Source organism: Chionomys nivalis, chromosome 11 (assembly GCF_950005125.1).
Source record: "Chionomys nivalis chromosome 11, mChiNiv1.1, whole genome shotgun sequence".
NCBI lineage: Eukaryota > Metazoa > Chordata > Mammalia > Rodentia > Cricetidae > Chionomys > Chionomys nivalis.
Genome location: NC_080096.1, coordinates 39,348,667 through 39,370,316, shown reverse-complemented (window position 1 = coordinate 39,370,316; position 21,650 = coordinate 39,348,667). Strand labels below are relative to the sequence as shown.

General features: G+C 47.4%; 1 protein-coding gene across 1 annotated transcript; it reads right to left on the bottom strand.

Annotated features, from left to right (window-relative positions):
* Window positions 1–386: 386 nt before the first annotated feature.
* Shisal2a (shisa like 2A) lies at window positions 387–13,688 on the bottom strand. The gene is made up of 3 exons (XM_057785491.1): window positions 13,503–13,688; window positions 8,055–8,194; window positions 387–634 (listed from the first exon to the last, which is right to left on the bottom strand). Exons 1-3 carry the CDS (start codon window positions 13,682–13,684, stop codon window positions 387–389), a joined length of 570 nt encoding a protein of 189 aa, XP_057641474.1. The 5' UTR covers window positions 13,685–13,688.
* Window positions 13,689–21,650: the final 7,962 nt, after the last annotated feature.

Here is a 21,650-nt window from a genome sequence, read left to right as displayed (position 1 = left end):
CCCAATCGATGACTCACATCCAATTTCTGTTGGTCCTAAGTTGGTCAGGCCAAGCAAGACAGCTGGGTCCATAACAAGACCTGGGTGCTTTTGCTGGGAAAAGCTCTCATTTAATCTTCTAGACTTCAGCCGGATGGTGGTGGCGCCCGCCTTTAATCCCAGCACTCAGGAGGCAGAGGCAGGCGGATCTCTGGGAGTTCAACGTCAGCCTGGTCTACAAGAGGTAGTGCTAGGACAGGAACCAAAGCTACAGAGAAACCCTGTCTCGAAAAACCAAAAATAAATAAATAAATCTCCAGACTCCAATGTATCTTTAGTCATCCCCACCCTCACCTTTAAAAAAAAAAAAGACTCAGAAGGGGTGATATAAGACATTTATTGGATGTTTAAGGAACTGATCCACATGGGTCAGGGGTGGGGACAGAGGCCTCTTCAGGGCTGCCTGGAATGTTGCTAGCGGTCACCGGGGCCATGAAGTGGTGCTGGAGGGGACATCTGGGGCCCACAGGCAGCCTTTCATTGCTTTCCAGACGTGAGTTCAAGGAGTAACTCTGCCTGGGAGAGTTTGCCCCTGGCACCTCCATGGTGATTGCTGTGCGCAAACCTTGATGGTCATGTGACATCTCCTTAGCGCCTGAAAAACAGCAATCTTGAGGTGGCATCTTCCCGTAGTGCCTTACCCAGCAGTGTTACACCCCTGGCAACTTCTCTGCTGATGACCCGAGCACCTCACTGTATTCACCGTCTTCAGCGAACCATTCATACAGCAAATATTTAATACTAGACCGCATTGCGCCTATGTTTTTCCTTAGTAAGGGACGCCATTTCTAGGGGAGAAAGAGCAGACCCTAGGAAGGATAAAAGCCATTAAAAATTTGCAAGTCCATTTTCTGGAGGAAGACACAGGCTTGTTATACAGCCAGCATGCAGAGGAGCCCGGCTGTTTGTAAAAACATCTGTTGTTCTCTGCTTGAAGAACAGAGACCGGCTGGGTGGTGGTGGTAGTGGTGCATGCCTTTAATCCCAGCATTCTGGAGGCAGAGGCAGGCTGATCTCTGAGTTCGAGGCCAGCCTGGCCTTCAGAGCAAGTTCCAGCCAGAACTATACAGAGAAATTTTGTGCATATACACCACACACAATGTGCATATCCACCACACACAATGTGCATATACACCACCACACAATGTGCATACACACCACCACACAATGTGCATACACACCACCACACAATGTGCATACACACCACCACACATATGTGCATATACACCACCACAATGTGAATGTCCACCACCACACACGCATACATGTGTGCATGTACACCACCACACAATGTGCATATACACCACTTACGAGCCCGCTACTACAAAGTCAGCTAGAGTATCTGGGATGAGGGTCATTAAAGTCGAGGGAATGTCAGATGGAAGAAAGAGAGACGGAAGACACGGGATAGAATTGGGAGGTCTGTTTGGTCATGTCAAAACAGGCAAACAGCTTAGAGTTTATTTTAGAACTTATAATACACAAAGGCAGAACAAAGCAGGGCACAGACAGTCAGTCAGCATCTAACCACAATTGCATTCCTGTCCTTGAGTGAACAGTTGCAGTTTCCATCTCAATGTCCCTGAGGTTTGGCATCTGAAGTATTCTTTCTGCTAGATAGTGAAATGCTCTTTCCCCTGGGCTTAATCAGAACTTTCCCACAGCCCTCAAGGATGCAGGCAGAGCAGACGAGCTTGAACACAAATGACTTCTTTAAGTCAGAATTGACTCCAGATGGAAACCGAGTCACACACAGGCTGCCACACACCACTACACATGAGCATATACACCACCACACGTGCATATATGCCACCACACATGTAAAAAGAAAACAACAGTTAATTAACATGAGAACTACTTAGAACTGGGGTATAGCTCAGTGGTAGAACACAAGTTTAACACATATAGGGCTGTAGGTCCAATCCTCAGCACAAATGAAAGAGGCGCACGCTTAATTGATAATGCCACGGATTTCAGACTGACTAGGTACTGTGTAAACATTATCTCTAATTTTTTCCAAAGGTTTCTTTACAGATTCGATTTGTTTAACATTCGAGTCTGGGCTGGAGCCACCACCTGCCAGTAACCTGCCAAAATGAGAAACACAAAGGGAGAGGGAAGAGACACTTGATACGTGTCCTCTGCACGTTTTAGAAAGCCTGGGGCTGGCCTTTGGCTCTATGTTTGTGAATCTGCAAGAAAGGGACATTGTTGACATCGAGGAAATGGGTCCCATTCAAAAAAGGCGTGCCCCACAGACTTTACCGGGCCAACAGGAAGAGTCTGCGGTGTCACCAGGATGCCGCTGTTGAGCTCATGAAGCAGTGCCAGGACCAAGAAAGCATTCTGAATGGTGAAGGGAAACGGCCAGAAAAAGAAGGAGATGCAAGAGAAAGGTGTCTGGGCTCAACTGAAGAACTAGCTCATTCTGCATCTCTGTGAGTCGGCGGCAGTGAAACCGAAGCTTCTGGAGCCTGTTCCCTATGAATTCATGGCTTAATAGGTACTAAGAATAATAATAAAAAGATCTCTAAATGATCCAAAAAACCAAAAACAAGGAGCCGGAGAAATGGTTCAGCAGTTAGGAGAACTTGCTTCTGTTCCCTGGGAGTTCTGGACGAGAATCGCTGATTGATGAACTCTTTCCAGAGGAAAGTGAAAGCAAAAGTTGATTTTTTTTTCTTCTTCTTCTGATTTTTCCAGGTTCCTTAAATGGGCTTGGGGTGGGACATCATCTCCATCCTCACTGTCCTTGTCTGGTCTCCAGACAGAATGGGTAGCAGCTAAGAAGAGAAGTGGAGCTGTGATGTGTTTGAAGCCCCCAGGACTGGGCGGAACACAAGAGCAGGACCTCAGTCACCATTCTGATCTAGCTGTTCCTCCCAAAGAATCCACTAAGGAAGTTGTGTGCGCTTAGCGTGTGTGAATTCTTGCATTAGAGCCCCAGCCCAGGGAGGAGTGAGAAGAGGAAGGGAGGGAGGAAAGAGGAAAGTTTCTGTCTCTATTGCAGGTCAGGTTTGGGAGATAGGATGGGATAGGGTGGTGGCAGAATCCTAGGCATGGGAAAGAAACTGTCAGAAGTGGCTTTTTCATAGCCACTTGCCAAGGCACCTGCCACACCACTTTTGCCCCATCATTCAGAGAGATAAACACACACACATACACACACACACACACACACAGGTATACACATACACATACATATTCACACTCACAGACACACACAAACACAGACACACACAAACACAGACATACACACAGACAGACATACAGACACACATAAACATATACAGACATACACACATAGACATACACACACATAGACACACACAAACATACACACACATACATACATACACACAGATATACACACACGCACAGACAGACAGACACACATGCACACACACAGTACAGCAATTGCACTTGAAAGCCTGGGAGATCTGCCTGGCATCCCAAACACACACGCTCACTCTCTGTGGGGATTTGGTCACTTTCCCTGCTAAGTCTTGCTTTTTTTTCTCCTGTAAAATGGGAACCATGATCTCTCCTGTCTACCAAAGAGCAAGACAGCAAAGCAAATGGAAGCAGGAGTCTATAAAGGGGAGAATATCTGGTAAAAAACAACAACAACAACAACAAAAACCAATGTGTGTGTGTGTGCATGTGTGAGTGTGTGTGTGTGTGTACATACACACATATATTCGTTGGCTTAGTGCTGTGAGTATAGAGAAAAGGGGGGGGGGGGCAACACAGTGGAGACCTAGGGACTAGAGCTGCGTTTGTTCAGATGGCAGAGGCGAAAGCAATCATTTAGTAAAAGGTCAACGGATGCATTTTTCATCTTTGAAAAATGAGAAAGAAACAAAAAGAAAGAGTATGTGCTGTCCCAAACCTTGATGACTAAATAACCCGGCTGGTTGCTGAATGCGGAGAAGCAGGAAAGTGGTCTCCATCTCAACTGTCAAGGACGGGCTGTATGATCTCTAAGCCAGAAAGGCTGGGGTGGGAGCAGGGCGTGGGGGATAGAAAGACCCTGACAGCCACATCCTGGGCTTGACACAAGGAGGACAGGGCTTGAGAGGCAGAGATGTGTGTTGGAATCCCAGGACCACAGCTTGCAAGCTGGGAGCCCTTGGGCATCTCATCCAGCATCTCTGAGACCTGGCTATCCCAGCTGTATGTGAGTGACGCTCATCTCACCGGGGCAGTGGGGAAGACTAGGTGAGAGGGCACATGCGCAGTTTCAGAGTGGTATCTGGTGCACAATAGGGGCTTCCCTTTCTCAGAACATGGGTAAAGGGAGGGAAAGATGGAGCTGGCCAGTCACTCAATCACTAGGAGATTTTGAACCTGTTTCCTCACCAGTGAGCATGCAGAAGACACTGGAGAGTCTATTCAGGGAGGGTTCATCCCTGTAACTCCTGTATAAATCTCACTACCCCAGCACATCAGTTCACTTAGCTCCTTGCACTGATAAACTTTTAGCTGGCTTCCTCTGTGACAGGCTGTCCTGATATCTATTGTACCGTCTTCATCTAAAGGAGTCATCTCACAAGGATGGACCATCAGACATAGAACTGCGGGGTTACAGGGCACACATGTTTTTAGCATAAGAAGATCATTCCACGAAGTAGTTGAATCAATTTATATTCCTGCCAGCATCGTGCTATGTTTCCCATTTCCCCTCCAACTTTCTCACTATGACTGTGACCCATCTCTGAACTTCTGTCCGTGTTTTATTTCTTTTTATTTTACGTGCGTGTTAGTTTGCTTGAACATGTATAGGTGCACCACGTGTGTGCGTTACCCTCAGAAGGTATCAGATCCCCTGGCATTAAAGGAGCCTGTGAGCTGTGTGTAGCGTGACTAATAAAAACCCAGAGACAGAGAAACCCTCAGACTGAAAGATGTTAATCGTGCTGCAACTGGGAGTGTTCTCTTTTCTTTTTAGTTTATCATTGTTTTCTTTAAAGCCGTGTGTGTGTTTGTGTGTGTGTGGTGTTTGGTGTTTGTGTGTGATGTGTGTGTGTGTGTGGTAACACCTCTGTGGAGTTAGATCTCTCCTTCCTTACACAGGTTCCAGGGATTGACATCAGCTGTCAGGCTTGCCCAGCCAGTGGCTTTACGTGCTGAACCATCTCAGCAGTCCAAAAGGTCTATCACTCTTGAATTGCATTCTCTTGACTACTAATCTCTTCACATGCATTGTGAATTTTGTTGTGTTATGGCTGTTTGTTTGTTTGAGATAGTCTCATAATTCCAGGCTGGCCTCAAACTTGATATATAACCGAGGGCAACAGTGAACTAACTTCTGGTCCTCCTGTTCTTTTTTCTTTCAAAACAGGGTTTCTCTGTGTAGCTCTGGCTGTCCTGGAACTTGTTCTATAGACCAGGCTGGCCTCGAACTCAGAGATCCTCCTGCTTCTGCTTGGAGTGCTGGGATTAAAGGTATCTACCACCACCCAGCAATCATCCTATTTCTACCTCCCAAAAGGCTGGTATTACAGGCATGTTCCACCACACCAGGCTTTTATTGGGCTTTTATTATGATTATACTTTTCTCATTTGTTTAAAGATGTGTTTCTGTATTCTGGAAATCATCCCTGTCTTATTTTATATGCAGTGAGTCCCACTTATCCACAGTAGTTACATAGTTATGTATTATAAAGTTCCCACAAAAGCTGAGTTAGCAAATACTAAAGCACCACTGAAACAGGCTTGGTGGCAACTTGGTGTTGGAGGAAGGAGGATCAGGAGTTCAAGGTTATCCTTGGCCTACGTGGTGAGTTATGGGCTAGCCTGGGCTGTATGAGACTGTCCTAGGAAGAACATAAGATGAGGTTTCTGTGTGCCTTTGGTCATGACATTTTTATCAATCAATACTTTTAGGTGCTGTTGATTAAAGACACCTGATTTAATATATATGTTTCTTTTAAAAATATTTATTTTATTCTTATGTGTATGGTTGTTTTGCCTGAATATATGTCTATGTACCATGGGCACACCTGGTGTTCTGGGAGACCAGAAGAGGGTATTGAATCCCCTGGAACTGAAGTTATAAACAGTTGTGAGCTGCCACCTGGGCGCTGGGAAATCTAACCCAGGTCCTCTGGAAGAGCAGCCAGTAGTACTCTTAACTGCTGAGTCATCTCTCCATTCCCATGATTTATTATATATTTTTGATTTATTAACATTGAACTCAAGTCCTTAGGTCAGACATTTAGCATTCTGTGTTCTTCAGGAAGCACACAGTGTTCTTATGTTGAGGGGCACTAGACAGTGCTTCAGAACTGTATCCGGAGGCATTTCAACAGAGTCACAAACATGGAACAAAGTGTCTCTAGACAGACACAAAGAGGACACAAACTTACAGAGTGAAGCCTTGAATGACATTATCTGGGACATGTGCACTTCAAATTTTTGCCACTCTGTACATAACCTCATAAGTGTCTAAAGTACTGATTTTGAGGTTACAAATACATTTTAGCAAGTAAGCAAGTTAAAAAATATACAACCTGAGAATCAGATTACTATGAAGATAGATGTTTCACAGACACACACACACACATACATACACACACACACAATCTTTGTAGTCCATTATTTTTTTTTTGACTTTACATATGATGTCTTATATCATTTGTATCTGATTTAGGCAAATTAATCAATTTATTCTTCAGCTCAGGTTTTTTCCCTATCCCTGACTCCACAAGGAGACAGATGAACCCTTCCACTTTCAACCATCTTCAGAATCCTAGAAGGGTTTAGGGCTGTCACTTGTTGCTTTCTTAAAGAAATTTTTAGAAAATTAATCTCTTACAAATGACAACATTCAGAGTTCTCCATCTTTCTCTGAGACGGAGGAATTACCCACCCGCCCTTCTACTTCCCTGATGCTCACCACCTTTGCCTCTGCTGCTCAAGTTCCTCCCCTACCTTGCTGGCCTTAATCCTTGTGGCACCCCCACCAGTGACCCTGCTGCTGCACAGGTCTCAGTCAGCCCTGCCCACACCTTTATCCACCGCCTACTCACCCGGCCTTCCCTCCTCTGTCCCACCTCTCGTCATCTTCACTGACTCAAGGCTGGTTAAAGCTGATACAGTTGGTATCAGGCAGGGTTGTTCTTACACGCCTGCGTTGCCCATGTGTAGCCGGCAGAAGAGCGTGTCTCTGAGAGCAGAAGCCCGGGCTGGACCTCATTTCATTGTCAGCCGGGACTCCTTGAGTGAGTCTCCAGCTCTCTCTCCACCCTGATTCTCTCACCTGTGATGTGGAGACCACACCCACCTTGGCCGCTCACTCAACGGAGAATTTTTGGCTAACATGGGCTTGGATCTTTCGCCGTTCCTTGGCAGAGCTTATAAAGTTTGCAGTATGGGTTTAGGAAAGGGCAACACATCTTTTTTTTTTTTTGTTCCATTCGAGGTTCCCAATGGCCCCGGGCTCAAGGAGGAATGGGTAGTCAGGACAGCAGACTATGAGAAATAAAGTCCTGTATTCGCTTTCTGATGAAATGTTGATTTTTGAGAAACAGTAAGTTTGTCTTACCAGCTCTATTTTGTTTGGGAGAATGCAAAAATCAGTTTGCATCCCCTAAGGCTAGAATGAAAACACTATTTTAGAAAGTACACCATGCATACTCTCTGTGTGAGGATGGAGGGCTGAGGGCATTCGGCACCCTGATGAGGACCGAGCACACGAGGTCTGATAGGGTCAGGTCCCAGACCTCCTGAGAAGTGTGAACTTTTCAGAACATTCAGGAGGTGAATGTTCTCCATCTCATTTCTCCTTTTCCTTTCTTTCACTTTTATTTCCCCCCCTTTGAGACAGGCCTCACTCTGTAGGGCAGGCTGGCTCAGTCTCAGAGATCTGCCTGCTTCCACCTCCTAAGTGCTGGGATTAAAAGGATACTCACCATACCTGGCCTCCTAGATCTCATTTCTAATTCTCCCTCCTCCGCAAAGAAAGGTTTGAGTCTGCCCATTACAAGGACACCAGATAGCTTCCCTCTTACCTGTTGTCGCTAAGCTTAAGCCCGGGTCCAGCTTTGTGTGGGGCTTTGAGCTGATGAACAGGTAGCAGAGCACGCACGCAGTGACAATGAAGGCCAGAAGGACCACGGCTGCTGTGGAGAGGCCCACGAGAGCGCCCACACTGGGAAGAGAAGACAACAGGGGGAGAGAGTGCTAGGGAAGGCAGAAGCCTGGGTGCTAGGAATCAGCTTCAACTTTCCGGCTATATCTGAGTAATATCAGTGGGGGTCTTCTGCCTGGCTGTGCTCTCCAGCCCATTATATGTGCACACACTAACCCCCCCACACATATAAATACGATTGCAAGATGTAAAGGGGAAATAGCAAGACAATACCAGACACAAAGCTTAGCCCAAACTTAACTAAAATATAGAGATAAACACAAGGTTGGAGGGAAATACAGCAAACTACCATCAAGCTGTCTCTGGGTATAATGCAGGCTGTAGATATCCAGTCATATTCCCTTGGGTCCAATCACGGTAGGATACTCATACAGTTTCTGTTGTCAGCATCTGTAGTTCTTTGCCTGAGGACTTTCTTGGACCCAGAATGAAATTCTGCTCATTGAACAAGTCAGGACTATGGGATGATTAATGCTTTCTGCCCTCTACCTGCCCTTAACCACAGTGGTGCTCTTGTGTCCTCTGGGGGCATAACTCAGGTAATCATTGAACGCTGACTGGCAGACACTAAGCGCTGGTTACTACTGTGTGACTTGTTGGTAACATAATCTGTTCTTGGTGTTTTCTCTCTGACTCATTTTCCCACCCTCTATCAATGTTTTCTGGGATCACTTTCCATAAAAGACTACTTAGCTGAGTGTAACGGCACACGCCTTTAATCTCAGCACTTGGGAGGCAGAGGCAGGTGGATCTCTGCAAGTTCAAGGCCAGCCTGGCCATAGTGAGTTCTACAATAACCAGGGCCACACAGAGATTTTTGTCTAAAAACCAAACCAAGCAAGCAGCAAAACCTCTTTGTCTCTTCACACAAACCAACACACTCCAGCTCCCTTTTTTGTATTCCTTTCTTCTGTCTTCCATATTTCCGGTACTGGTTACATGGTGCTTAGCTCTTGTTGATGCTAAAATGGTTATCTCAGGCGGATGTAGCTCACTTGGTGAAGGGCTTGCTCGACTTGCAAGTATGAGGACTCAAGTGCAGTACCCAGACCCATGTGGTGGTGTGCACTTGTAATCCAAGCACTGCATAGATGGAGACAGGAGGCTCCCTGGGGCCCACTGACCAGCCAGTCTAGCTTAGCTGGTGAGCCCAAGGCTAAGGAGAGAACTTTCCTCAAAGGAGGTGGACGGTGTACCTGAGAATCACACCTAAGGTTAACTGCTGTCCCCCACACATGCAAGTGTGCATGTACAACCGCACACATACACACACACACAGACACACACAGATAGACACACACAGACTCATACAAACACACATACATACAGACACACACAGAGACACACATACACGCACACATGCATTAAAAGAACATCCAGTAATTTTCTCATTTGAGATACACTTATTGTTCACGGGACTGCCAGTTGGTGGTCCTGTGTGCAGATGCTTACCAGTGACCTCTGTGAGCACCAGGATGGGGAAGTGGCCTTTGGAACTTTCCAGAGAACTTTTGTGGAATGGATAAGAAGACTAGAGGATGTGTCCCTAACTGGAGGTGAGTTAGGGAGCAAATGCACTGTCCTTGGTGTTCTGTCTGGGGACTAAGGGTACAGAGATGGGAACAGGCTCTGAGCGGGAAACCTGGTTTTAGTACCAGATGAACTTAAACCGATCAGCATTGTCTGATGTGGGGAGACACTGTCCCCAGAATGGGGTGAGTTCTTCGATGAAGTCAGCACCCTGCTCTGCACAGAAGCCAAACTAGAGGCCTCTGGACTGAGGAGGTTTCACCGCGCTGACTCTGAAGGACGAAGACCCGCCGTGACTCCTGAGAAAGCCCTAACAGGCTCCAAGATCAAGTTCTTTTCAAGGTTTGAATCCCAATTCTGCCATGCATCAGTGAAAACACGTTTTTGCTTTTCTGATCTTCGTTTGTGAATGTTGCTATCTCACCAGGTGGCCACAAGCGTGCTGTGAGATGGAGTTTGCACTACCTGGCCACCAACTCTGCCCTTCAGCTGCTTGCCTTCTGTCACACTCAGGCAGAAAGAAGCTGGAAGGAGGTTTTGGTAACTGGGCCAGTTGGCGCAGTTATACCAGCCGCTTCTCTACGGGATGTCTTCTTTCTGAGATGATTAGCTTTTAAAGATGGCTTTTTTTCTCCCCTCAAACTCTCTCAAAGGATACAGTGTTTACCTGGAGTTTTTTTTATGCCTGCAAGAATGAAATTTCATGAAAATGGCAAAATGAAATTTGGAACAAAACAAGGTCTCCACGCCGCAGTGACTCTGTCACTGCGTGAGCTCTGTCAGAAGCACGTGGTTCAGAGTTCAGAGTGCACTAATCATCCTGAGGACCCTCAGCTCTATACTTAGCAACTGTCTTGATCCCAGGAAGTGGGGTCAGCAGTTAAGAGTACTGGCTGCTCTTCCGGAGGACCAGCATTCCGTCTCCAGCACTCACAGCTGACAACCTTCTATGACTCCAGTCTCTGATGCCCTCTTCCAACCTCCACAGGCACTGTGTGCACAGGCACAGCGAACCCCATCCCCCCAAAGAAAGAATCCAGGAAGTTGCTTCACACACTGGAAACTTTCAGCTGTTTTGGGGGGTCACACTGACACAGGATCTGACCTTAAAGTGCTCCCTATCCAACCCTCCACTGAAACCTGTCTAAGCCACTAAACTTGAGGAACTAAAGCATTCCACTGGGAGAAGGTTTCCAAGACAACAGGAGAGGTCCCCAGAGGTGAGTAGACAGGGAGTGATGGAAGAGGGAAGGATTACCAGTCAGGGGCTTGGGGCTTGGGGGCTTGGGGGCTTGGGGTCTGTGCGTCTCTGTATCCTGAGGGTACAGCACAGCAGTCAGACGACAACAGTTAGTGTATGGTTTGGGGAGAGCTGAGGACATCAGCTGTCTGTTGGAAGCCAGAAAGGGTTCAGACAGTCATGGAACAGGACTAGTCTGGGTTTGGGATCATCTCAGCCCTCTCACTTCTCAATGGGGTACTCTCAGTAGCAATGTAACCCCTCTTAAGTCTCTCCATCTGTAAAATGGAGCAATATCTTAGGGTTATGTATATGTGGGAATGTGTAACCCGCCCTAAGCCCATCTCTGCCGTCATAGTGCTGAAGTCGGGGTTCACTTTGAAACTCTGTGCTTCGCATCCCACACAGATGCGAAAGGGAACCCTTTCCCGCGTGCAACACACACCACTTCCTCCCTCCTTGCACTCTGTCTTCTGTGAGGCAGGCATTCATACTGCTCTGCATTTTTTATTATCTTATTGAGACAGGATCTCCTGGGGGACTTGAGGCTGATCTGGCACTCGCCATGTACCCCTAACTGGTCACAACATCACCCATATTCTCTCTGCCTCAAGTCTTGCTTGCAAGTGTGAACCGCCATGCTTGGACTTTTCCAGTTCACAAACTGGGAGGTTAGTGCCAAGGTTTGTGCCGGGTTCTGAACATATCACAGCCCCACACCGTTCCTGTTCCCCAAAGGCAATCATCTTCCTTCGGTCTTAGCGCAGTGCTAAACACAGTGAGACTTCAGCAGACACTGTGCTGTTTTACACAGGTGTGGCTTCTGCAGCTCTAACCCAGCAGTTTGCAACCTGTGGGTCTTGACCCCTTTGGGGGTCGAATGACCCTTTCACAGGGTCACCTAAGGCCATCAGAAAACACATATTTACAATATCATTCATAACAGTAGCAAAATGTCAGTTATGAAGTAGCAATGAAAATAATTTTATGACTAGGGTCACCACAACATGAGGAACTGTATTAGAGGGTCGCAGCATTAGGAAGGCTGAGAACCACTGGGGGGCTTGGTGATATGCTCAGTGTTAGAGTACTTGTCTATGATATGCCCAAGGCCCTGGGTTTGATTCTCACAACAAGAATGGAAGGTCCTTTTGCAGGGAATAATTGGTTTTCTATCCCCATTGCCTTGCACAAAAACACTATAGCAAGGATTACAGTGAATGGATAAACACACAGGAACAGGCTATTAGTGTGATTCCTTGGGCTTTTAGACAGCAGCCAAATGTGCAGGATACGATAGCCTGGTCGTCTGAAAATGTTTGAGAATTACAGACTGAACACCTTAGAAAAAGCTATCTTTGTAGCTGTAATTGGCATATACCAAGTTGCTTTCATCTCTTTCTTGGTCCTTGCCTCTCTCTGCCTTAATCAGAAATCAGGACAGCAATGGGTCATTTTCCCCACGGGTAGCAAAAGAGACAGAAAGACTCAGATGGTTCAGCAGCTAACGATGCTCTTCCCCCACCCAGAAAGCACAGTCTTCTGCTCACACACTGTTAGGGACAGAAAACTCTCGATTACCTCTTTCCCGGAGTAGATTGAGGACCAGGCTCTACTTTGTGGATGAAACCTTTGGAGACTCAGAGGGATTCAGACCTACTGACCCTCAGCTCCATGCTTAGGTCTCAGGGTTGTCAGAGTTGGCCCAAGCAACCCTGTCCCCGACAGCCAGAGAAACTAAAGTGTGTTCACCCAGACTATGCTCTGTATTAAAACGGCTGGAGCTGGCCTCTGCTACGGCAGCACTGTGACACACTGGACTTGCAGGGAGCTTTTGGACAAGCATAGGGTACGTCTCCAGGACTCACACAAGTGTCCAGTAGAGAGAGTGAGAGGGAGGGAAGAAGCTGATGCTGGGCTGAGATGGGTTGGCATGCGGAATCAGGTAAGGATGACGTTTTGAGGCTGTGGTGTGGATGTGGGTCTAGACTAGAGCTTACCGAAGTCAACATGTGGGTTAACAGCTGAGGAGGGTTTGCAGGCAGGCTTGAGGAGAAAGCTGGGGCAGGTGATAGGACAGGGACTTCATAAAGCTGGGAATGGGGATGGGTCCGGCATCTGGGACAGCCCCAGAAGGGTGAGCATCTGTGGGAGGACTAAGGGTAGAGTTTGGGATGCCTCAGTATGTCTGAGATAGCATTTGCTGTTAGGGCAAGAGTTGGCTTGTGGTTTGGGATTGGGGAGGTGGCAGCAAGAAGCTCAGAGTAGGGACAGAGGGAGAGCTTCGCGGCAGTGCTGGTCAGGTTCAGGCACGGTTCCAAATAATGGTTGGGATCAGGATGAAGGAAGAGTTGAGATGGGGCTTCAAGAGTGCGATGGTTAGTGATAAAGTGAGAGGAGGGTCAGTATTGACAACTAGGAGAAAGGATGGTTTGCGGTATGGGCACTTAGATGAAAGTGGAGGCTTAGCAAGAGGCTAGCCTGCAGGTAGGAGAGTGGGTTAAAGGTTCAAGGTGAGATTAGGGTCAGAGCCTGTACCTGAGCCACCACATGTAGCTGTGCTCGTAGGGGAAGAAGCTGTGCGGGTCGTCGCAGCAGTATTTGTGGTCGCGGAAGCCACAGCAGAAGACGGCAGCCGCCTCGCCCCCCGGCAGCGGGCAGCTGAAGCCGCGCACCACCTCCTGCTCCGCGCTCACGTAGCTCGAGCAAGAGCCGCTCATCTTGCCTTCCTGGACCCCCAGACGGAAAGCAGGCGAGCGAGGGACTATGAGAGACCCAGCGGATCCCGAGAAAGAGACGGGGGGGCGGGGAGCGGGGGACAGGCAGGCAGGAAAGAGCGCAGGCAGAGGCGCGCAGAGAAAGGCACAGCAAAAGGCGCGGATGCGCGGTGAGGACGGGGCGCCCGGGGACCCGGTGGACAGGTGCGCGGGCGCGGGGGCAGGGGAGCGCGCGGGGACCCAGTTCGAGGAGAGACCTGCCTCCGCCCCCCGAAACACCACACCAGGACTGGGGAGGCAAAGTGGACACTTGACCTCGCCTGCGCGAGGTAACACCTTTCCCGGGCGCCAGGACCCTTCTCGGGAGGTTGTGTGCTACACAGAAGACAGGCAGATGGGGTCCTCTGGGGTTGAGGAATACACTACTCTATTTAACTGGGATTTTCATTGTATAGACGGCAACTGAGTGGGGGATCAGAGACAAGTCATTTATTTCCCCAGGCTTCTGAGCCCATGGGATTTCAACCCTGCTGCTGCCTTGCTGGCTCTCAGCAAACCTCTTTTCCAGTGGGCCTTGTATAGTCCACACTGGCCTTGCTGTCTTGACGATCTTCCCTTCCACTTCCAAATACTGTGATTCCAGGTGTGTGCCTCCACACCCCGCTCTAGTAATCTTTTAAAAGTCTTTATTTCTACCTTCTTTACCTGTGTTTTCTTTCCTCTCCTGGTCCCTCCTTCACCCACAACACGGACACAGTCCCCATTAGCACTTCCTGTTATTGGCCAAGAACAACAGAGAAGAAGCTTTTTCCCTGCCTCAATTAGGGGCTGCAGTCTTCACAACTTGTTCCCAGACTACAAGGGCAATATTCTCATTCCTGTCTGAAGTCCTGTCTGAAGAAGCTTCCAGAGCCTGGGTTTCCCCAACGTACCCTGAGAGGGCAGACAGAAGATCACTAAGGACTTACCCAGTTTCTCAGAGCCTTAGCTGTGTGTGTGTGTGTGTGTGTGTGTGTGATGTGTGTGGTGTAATCATGGACCTGAAGGGGTCTGGGTATAAGCTCAGCTGACTCCTTCCCTGCTTCTCCCTGAACTTTTTCCCCTTTGTCTTCTAAGGCAGCTCCACAGATGCTGTTGTGTTTCAAGCCCTGACCTGGGTACCTGAAAGGGTCAGATCTGGGCCTGCCCTTGAGAAATAGTTTGGTGGAGGAATCAGTGTGAATTCATAATGGAGAGGTCAGTGGAGGAATCGGCACAGGACTCGGCAGAGGACGGGGGATACCGGGATTATAGATGTGGAGGGCTCTATGTAAAAAGACAGGGAAGGGTTTGAGAGGGTGATGACTTTGACGGTCACCGTGAAGTAAACAAAAACAATAAACAGAAAAGGAGCCAGATTTGATGGCATGTACCAGTAGTCCCAGGTATTCAGCAGGCTGAGGCAGGAGGATGGCTTGAGCCCAGGAGTTTAAGGCCAGCCTGCCAATACAGAGCTCATTTTAACAGTAAACAAAAACCTCTGGCATAGAGTACTGTCTGCTTAGCATGCACGAGGCCCCAGAGTCTGTCATCAGTACTTCAAAGCCAAGAGGAACTGTCATTATTCCCAGACAAGCCTTTCCTGAGCTGTGATCACTGAAGACTGAAGAAGGTGCACTTTGACCTCCATCTACCAGAAGAAGGTCAGGGTAGGGGTGGGAAATGGGAGGCTGGGGGGCGGGAGAGTCCTTTGGGAAGGAGTGAGGCCTCAGCGAAACGAGGTCAGCTGGCAAAAATGGGAAGACAAGCCCCAAACCCTCTTCCAGTGAAGAATTTCTTTCTTTCTCCTAATAGCCCAGAGGAAGGATTATGCCCCTAAAGAAACAAGCACAATGTCACGCAGTCACCCATCAGTGGCCCAAGTACAAGCGGTGGGTGCCGTGACTGACTCTTTGGACTCTTGATGAAGCCTAGGGGCCTCTACTAGTAATGATGTTTTTAATTGCAAAGGAGACATTTTTAGGATCATAAAGGCTGTCAGATGCATTGAATGGCAATTTAATCCTTCTGTTTAAAGTGTCAACAAGATTGCTGAGTCTACCAAGCACTATAATTTTGAAGTCATTTCTAAAGTGACGGAGCTGTAGACAGCACTTTTGTGCCTTTGTTTTTGTCGTTTATTTGCGTTCTAGAAGGAAGTGCTGAAGTCCAGTTGGGGCTAGTGCTAACAAAGATGTACTTCCCCCTCCACGTTCAGACCGTTCCACTGCGTCCAAGGATTCCGAGCACTTGTGGTCTTGTGCTAAAATCATCTTTCTCTGGTCTAGCTCCTTCCCTAATGCTTGTTCCTTTGTTACACCCATTATGTTCCTTTATAATATTTTTCTGAAGACATTAATTGCTCACTTATTGTATGCCAGGCAGTGTGTGTGTGTGTGTGTAAGCATGCTCCATGAGCCATGGTGCACATGACTTTTCAATCCTCCCATCGTATGGATCCTGGGGCTGAAATGCATGTTGTTAGGTTTGGTGGTAAACACCCTTGCCCTCTGTCTTAATTAGGGTATTTATTGCTGTGAAGACACACCGTGACTATGGCAACTTTATTATTATTATTATTATCATTATCATCATCATCACCATCATTATTTTGTTTTTTCAAGATAAGGTTTCACTGTTTAGCTCTGGCTGTCCTGGAACTCACTTTGTAGACCAGGCTGGCCTCAAACTCATGGAGTTCCACCTGCCTTTGCCTCCTGAGTGCTGGGATTAAAGGTGTGCTCCACCACCACCTGGCCATGGTAATTCTTATAAAGTTAAAAAATTTATTCGGAGCCGGGCGGTGGTGGCGCACGCCTTTAATCCCAGCACTTGGGAGGCAGAGGCAGGAGAATCTCTGTGAGTTCGAGACCAGCCTGATCTACAAGAGCTAGTTCCAGGACAGGCTCCAAAACTACAGAGAAACCCTGTCTCGAAAAACCAAAAAAAAAAAAAAATTTAAAAAAAAAAAATAAAAAATAAAAAATTTATTCGGGGGTAGCTTGCTTACAGTCTCAAAGGTTTGGACCATCATCATCACCGTGGGGAGCAGGCAGATGTGGTCCTGGAGTAGTAGCTGAGAGACCTATATCTTGCAGGCAACAGGGAGTGAACCGAGACACTGGTGGTATTCTAAGAATAGGGAACCTCAAAGGCCAGCCCTGCAGGACACATGTCCTCCAACAAGGTTATACCCACTCCAATAAAGCCACATCTCTTACTAATGCCACTCCCTATGAGATTATAGGGGTTCATTACATTCAGACCACCACACCTTTGAACCATCTTGCCAACTAAAAGCATCTTTCGAGGTATTTTCCCATTTTGCAGGCGAGGTGACTGAGACTTGAGGAGGCTACATGACTTTTCCAAAGCCACGAGTCCATCAGGGTTTTGTACCATTTGCCCTCCCAAGATGAAGTCTGTGGGCCAAAATCTCCCATCGCCGGAAGGGACAAAGAGTGTAGGAGCGTATAGAGAAGAGGGTGGGCAGGGGGATCTCAACCTGCTGAGAACAAACTGGAAACTAATATTTATGCTCATGCTTTCCGTTGTCTCTTTACTCCTCACAACAACCTGCACAATAATATTTTCTTCATCAAAAAAAAAAATTAGCGCCGGGCAGTGGTAGCGCACACCTTTAATCCCAGCACTTGGGAGGCAGAGGCAGGCGGATCTCTGAGAGTTCGAGGCCAGCCTGGTCTACAAGAGCTAGTTCTGGGACGGGCACCAAAGCTACAGAGAAACCACCCTGTCTCGAAAAACAAAAACAAACAAACAAAAACAAAAAAATTTGCTAGTGTAGAGGTGGGGCACCTGTAAGGCCAGCACTTGGAAGGCAGAGCTAGGAGGGTTGCAGCAAATTCCAAGCCAGCTAGAGTTGCATAGTAAGACTTAATCTTATTAAAACAAAACAAACAAACAAACAAACAAAAAAAACAAACAGGAGCAGGGGATAAGGTAGTAGGGATGGTGCAAGCTTTTAATCCCAGCACTTGAGAGGCAGAGGTAGGAAGATGTCTGAGTTCAAGCCCTGCCTGGTATACATAGCAAGTTCCAGGACAGCCAGGGCTACACAGAAAATCTGTCTTAGAAGACAAAAGCATCCCCCAACAAAAAACAAACAAACAGCATTAGCAAAATGCATAAGTATCTGTTATAAAATAATACGTTTAAAATGTCAATAATTAAAAGAAAAACTGGCCCATAGTCTCCTCTCCCTCTCCCTCTCCCTCTCCCTCTCCCTCTCCCTCTCTCTCTCTCTCTCTCTCTCATACCCACATACATCTTGAGACATGCACCCCCTTCCTCTGTCCCCCCACCAATCACACACTAACTTAACTTTATGGATAGGAAAACCAAATCCTAGACAGGACAAGTAAGTTGCTGAAGGAAACACAAGTAACAAGTTCCAGTCACTGCTGGGTTACATAGCTGGGCCATTTTTTTGGAGCAGTGGCCAATTTTGCTCCAGGCAAGCACCTACCAGTTCTACTGTTAAAACTGTCAGGTCTGGTGTGTGTGTGTGTGTGTGTGTGTGTTTGGCATACACAGAAACCAACCCTGTCCACTCCAGGTCGGGGAAACAGCTTGCTGTTCACACAACTGGAAGGATGGGACTGGGAGCCAATCCTTAGGGAGGCAGCTTCCCCTTCCCTTCCAAAATGAGAGAAGGGACAGAGCCATGGTGGGACCTCAGCGTCCAGATCCAGTAACTAGCCAGTTTTTCTCTACCCTTTCCTCAGGTTTTCTTGGGTTTGCTGTTTGTTTTACTCCAAATGACAAAAAGACAGAGATGGACTCTGAGTAAAGTTCCCCTCCCTCCACCTCCCACACATAGCCAGAGGGAACCACTCTGCAGAGCCTATAATTCCTGAACGCTTACTGATGCTGTTTGGAATCCTTGGATAATATGTCACACAATTCCTCAGGCGCTGGTTTTCCACTTAGCCTTTTGTCTGTGGACTTTGTTCATGCTGAAGACTTTGCTGTATCTAGTTGATCCATTTTTGCTGTGGTTTAGTTTTCTGTTCTCTGCTCACGTGATTTGTTTAGTTCTTGGACATTTAGGTTCCTTCTAAATTTTTTCTTCTTTTCTATTTCTTCCTTTCTTTTCTTTGTTTTCTTTCTTTCTTTCTTTCTTTTTTAACTGATGCTTTTGGTTTTTTGTTTGTTTGTTTTTCAAGACAAGGTTTCTCAGTAGCTTTAGAACCTGTCCTGGAACTAGCTCATAGACCAGGCTGGTCTTGAACTCACAGAGATCCGCCTGCCTCTGCCTCCCGAGTGCTGGGATAACTGATGCTTTTTTAAAAGCCCAGTGTGGGATGTGGTGGCACTGGTCTTTAACCCCAGCACGCCAGAGGCAGAGGCAGAGGCAGGGTAGATCTTTGGGAGTTCAAGGCCTGCCTGGTTTACATAGTGAGACCCAATCTCAAAATATTTTTTCTTTTAATTGCTAAACTTATTTCCAGAATTTTTGTACAGTTTTCTGTTTTCACCAATAGTTCTTAAAGGCCATAGTCCTGCAGTATTTTTATTTTAGCCATTATTTTTTCATTAATTCTATTTTTAAAAGATTTACTTAACTTTTTCTTACATGTGTGAGTATATGTGCATATGCTTGCATGCAGTTGATCCAGAGCCAGAAGAGGGTATTGGGTTCGTTGGAACTGGATCTGTGAAGGCTATAGATGCTTGTGAGACACCATGTGGGTGTTGGGAAATTAACTTGGGTTCCCTGGAAGAGCAGCCAATGCTTTTAATCACTGGGCCATCTCTCTAGTCCCTAATATTTGTCTTTCTGTGTCTGAATTATTGCATTTAATTCAGATCTCTGTATTTACATTTTTGTTTGTGTTAACAAGTAAAACTTGCTTGAAGATCAGAGTGCAGAGCTAAGCCACTGGAGGCCAGGGAGTGGTGGCACACACCTTTAATCCCAGGACTCGGGAGACAGAGGCAGAGGAATCTGTGAGTTAAGGTCACCCTGGGCTACATAAGATTGAATCTGTCTAAAAGAGAAACAGCTCACACAAAGGTGATTCCAGCACTTGGGATCCCACACCTTTAATCCATCCCAGCACTAGGGAGGTAGAGACAAGAGTGATATGGCTGGGTAAAGAGAGGACTATAAGGCAGGAAGAGACAGGAGCTCAGTGCAGTCTGAGGTTTGGTGGAGACAGATAGAGTCTGCGGAAGCAGTCTGAACTTGCATTCTGAGGATTCATAGAGACAGGGTCGCCCCTTCAGTCTGAGGACTTGGTAGAGGTAAAAGGTCCCCCTAGTGCCTGACTACACTGCTTCTCTGATCTCTCAGCTTTCGGTCCCCAATAGCTTTTTTTTTTTTTCCCGAGACAGGGTTTCTCTGTGGTTTTGGAGCCTGTCCTGGAACTAGCTCTTGTAGACCAGGCTGGTCTTGAACTCACAGAGATCCGCCTGCCTCTGCCTCCCGAGTGCTGGGATTAAAGGCGTGCGCTACCACTGCCCGGCCCCAATAGCTTTTTGATATCAAGAGCAATTGAATTTGTGCTACAGATCCCCAGTTGCATCCATTTCCCTGAAAATGACATAATTTCATTATTGTTTGTTTTTTATTTTTTTGAGACAGGGTTTCTCTGTGTACCAGGCCTAGCTGTCCTGAACTTGCTCTTGTAGATCAGGCTGGCCTCAGATTCACAGAGCTCCACCTGCCTCTGCCTCCTGAGTGCTGGGATTAAGGGCTTGCCCCACCACACCTGGCTATCACTTTTTTTTGAGACTGGGTGTCACTCTGTAGCTGTCTTGGTATCAGCTATATCGAGTTTATGCCTCTGTAGATTTCACACTGTGTTCCTTCTCTCATCAAGCCCCGAAGTGCCTCTCAGTGTCATCCTAATCAGCCAGCCGTCTTTATAACAAAATTTGTTGATGAGCCCTAAGTTTTCTTTCTTTTAAATGTTTTAAATTAAATTAAAACACATGGTTGTTTTGCAAGCACGTATGTCTGTGTACCGCTTGCATAGCTGGTGCCAGCAGAGGCCAGAGAGGGAACTGGATTCCCCTAGAGCTGGAGTTCCAGATGGTTGTGAGACACTAAGTGGGTGCACTCAAACCGGGGTCCCCCGGAAGAACAGAGGAGTTGAGAGCATGCTCTTAACTGCCAGGCCATCTCCTACCTCTAATCCTGGATTTTCTGCAAATGCTCCTTTTCTCCTACGGGACCCGTCTCAGTCAGCTAGTCTGACCTTGGAAAGTAGCCATCAGAGGCCAGAAGAGGTTGTTGGAGCCATGGGAGCTGGAATTGTAAGCAGTTGTGAGCAGCCTGGTGTGGGTACTGGACACGAACTTGGGTCTTCCATAGAGCAGTGGGCACCCTTCAGTGCCAAGTCGTTTTCCCCAGCCCAGTAGGCATTTATATAGAAAGATAGTAAGGCTTAGGGAGGGACCTTCCTGGAGGACCCAGGAAGGAGTCCCAGGAACTGGACTGCGTCCTGAATGTCCTGTATGTTTCTCTCTCCTTCTCTGGTCCAGCCTTGAGTGGTGCGTTTTCCATGTTATGAAGCCGTTTTGTTTGATCCCTTCTCAGCCTGGGTGCAGTCACTTCTGTAACTTCCTCCTAGGTGGGCCCCGGGGTGATCAGCTGACCCTCTCTTCAGACCAGTGTCTCCAGGCCTCTGCCCCCCTGACTCTGCTGGAGCGCCACCAGGAGCGCCACCAGGAGCGCCACCAGTACCTAGGAAGCTGAGGACAGGAGGGGAAGCAAGGGCTTTGAGATCACACCAGCGCAGATTCTAATTGCTCCTTGGCACTTGACTTCCTGTGGTTTTGAACTCCTCATTTATACTGCCTCATAAGGATGAGACACAGGCGTGTGAACACTGGGAAAATTGCTTTCGGGGCTGGAGAGAGGGCTCAGTGTAAGTTAGTTTGCTCCTCTGCAAATACGCTAGAGTTCACTATGTAGAGCAGGCTG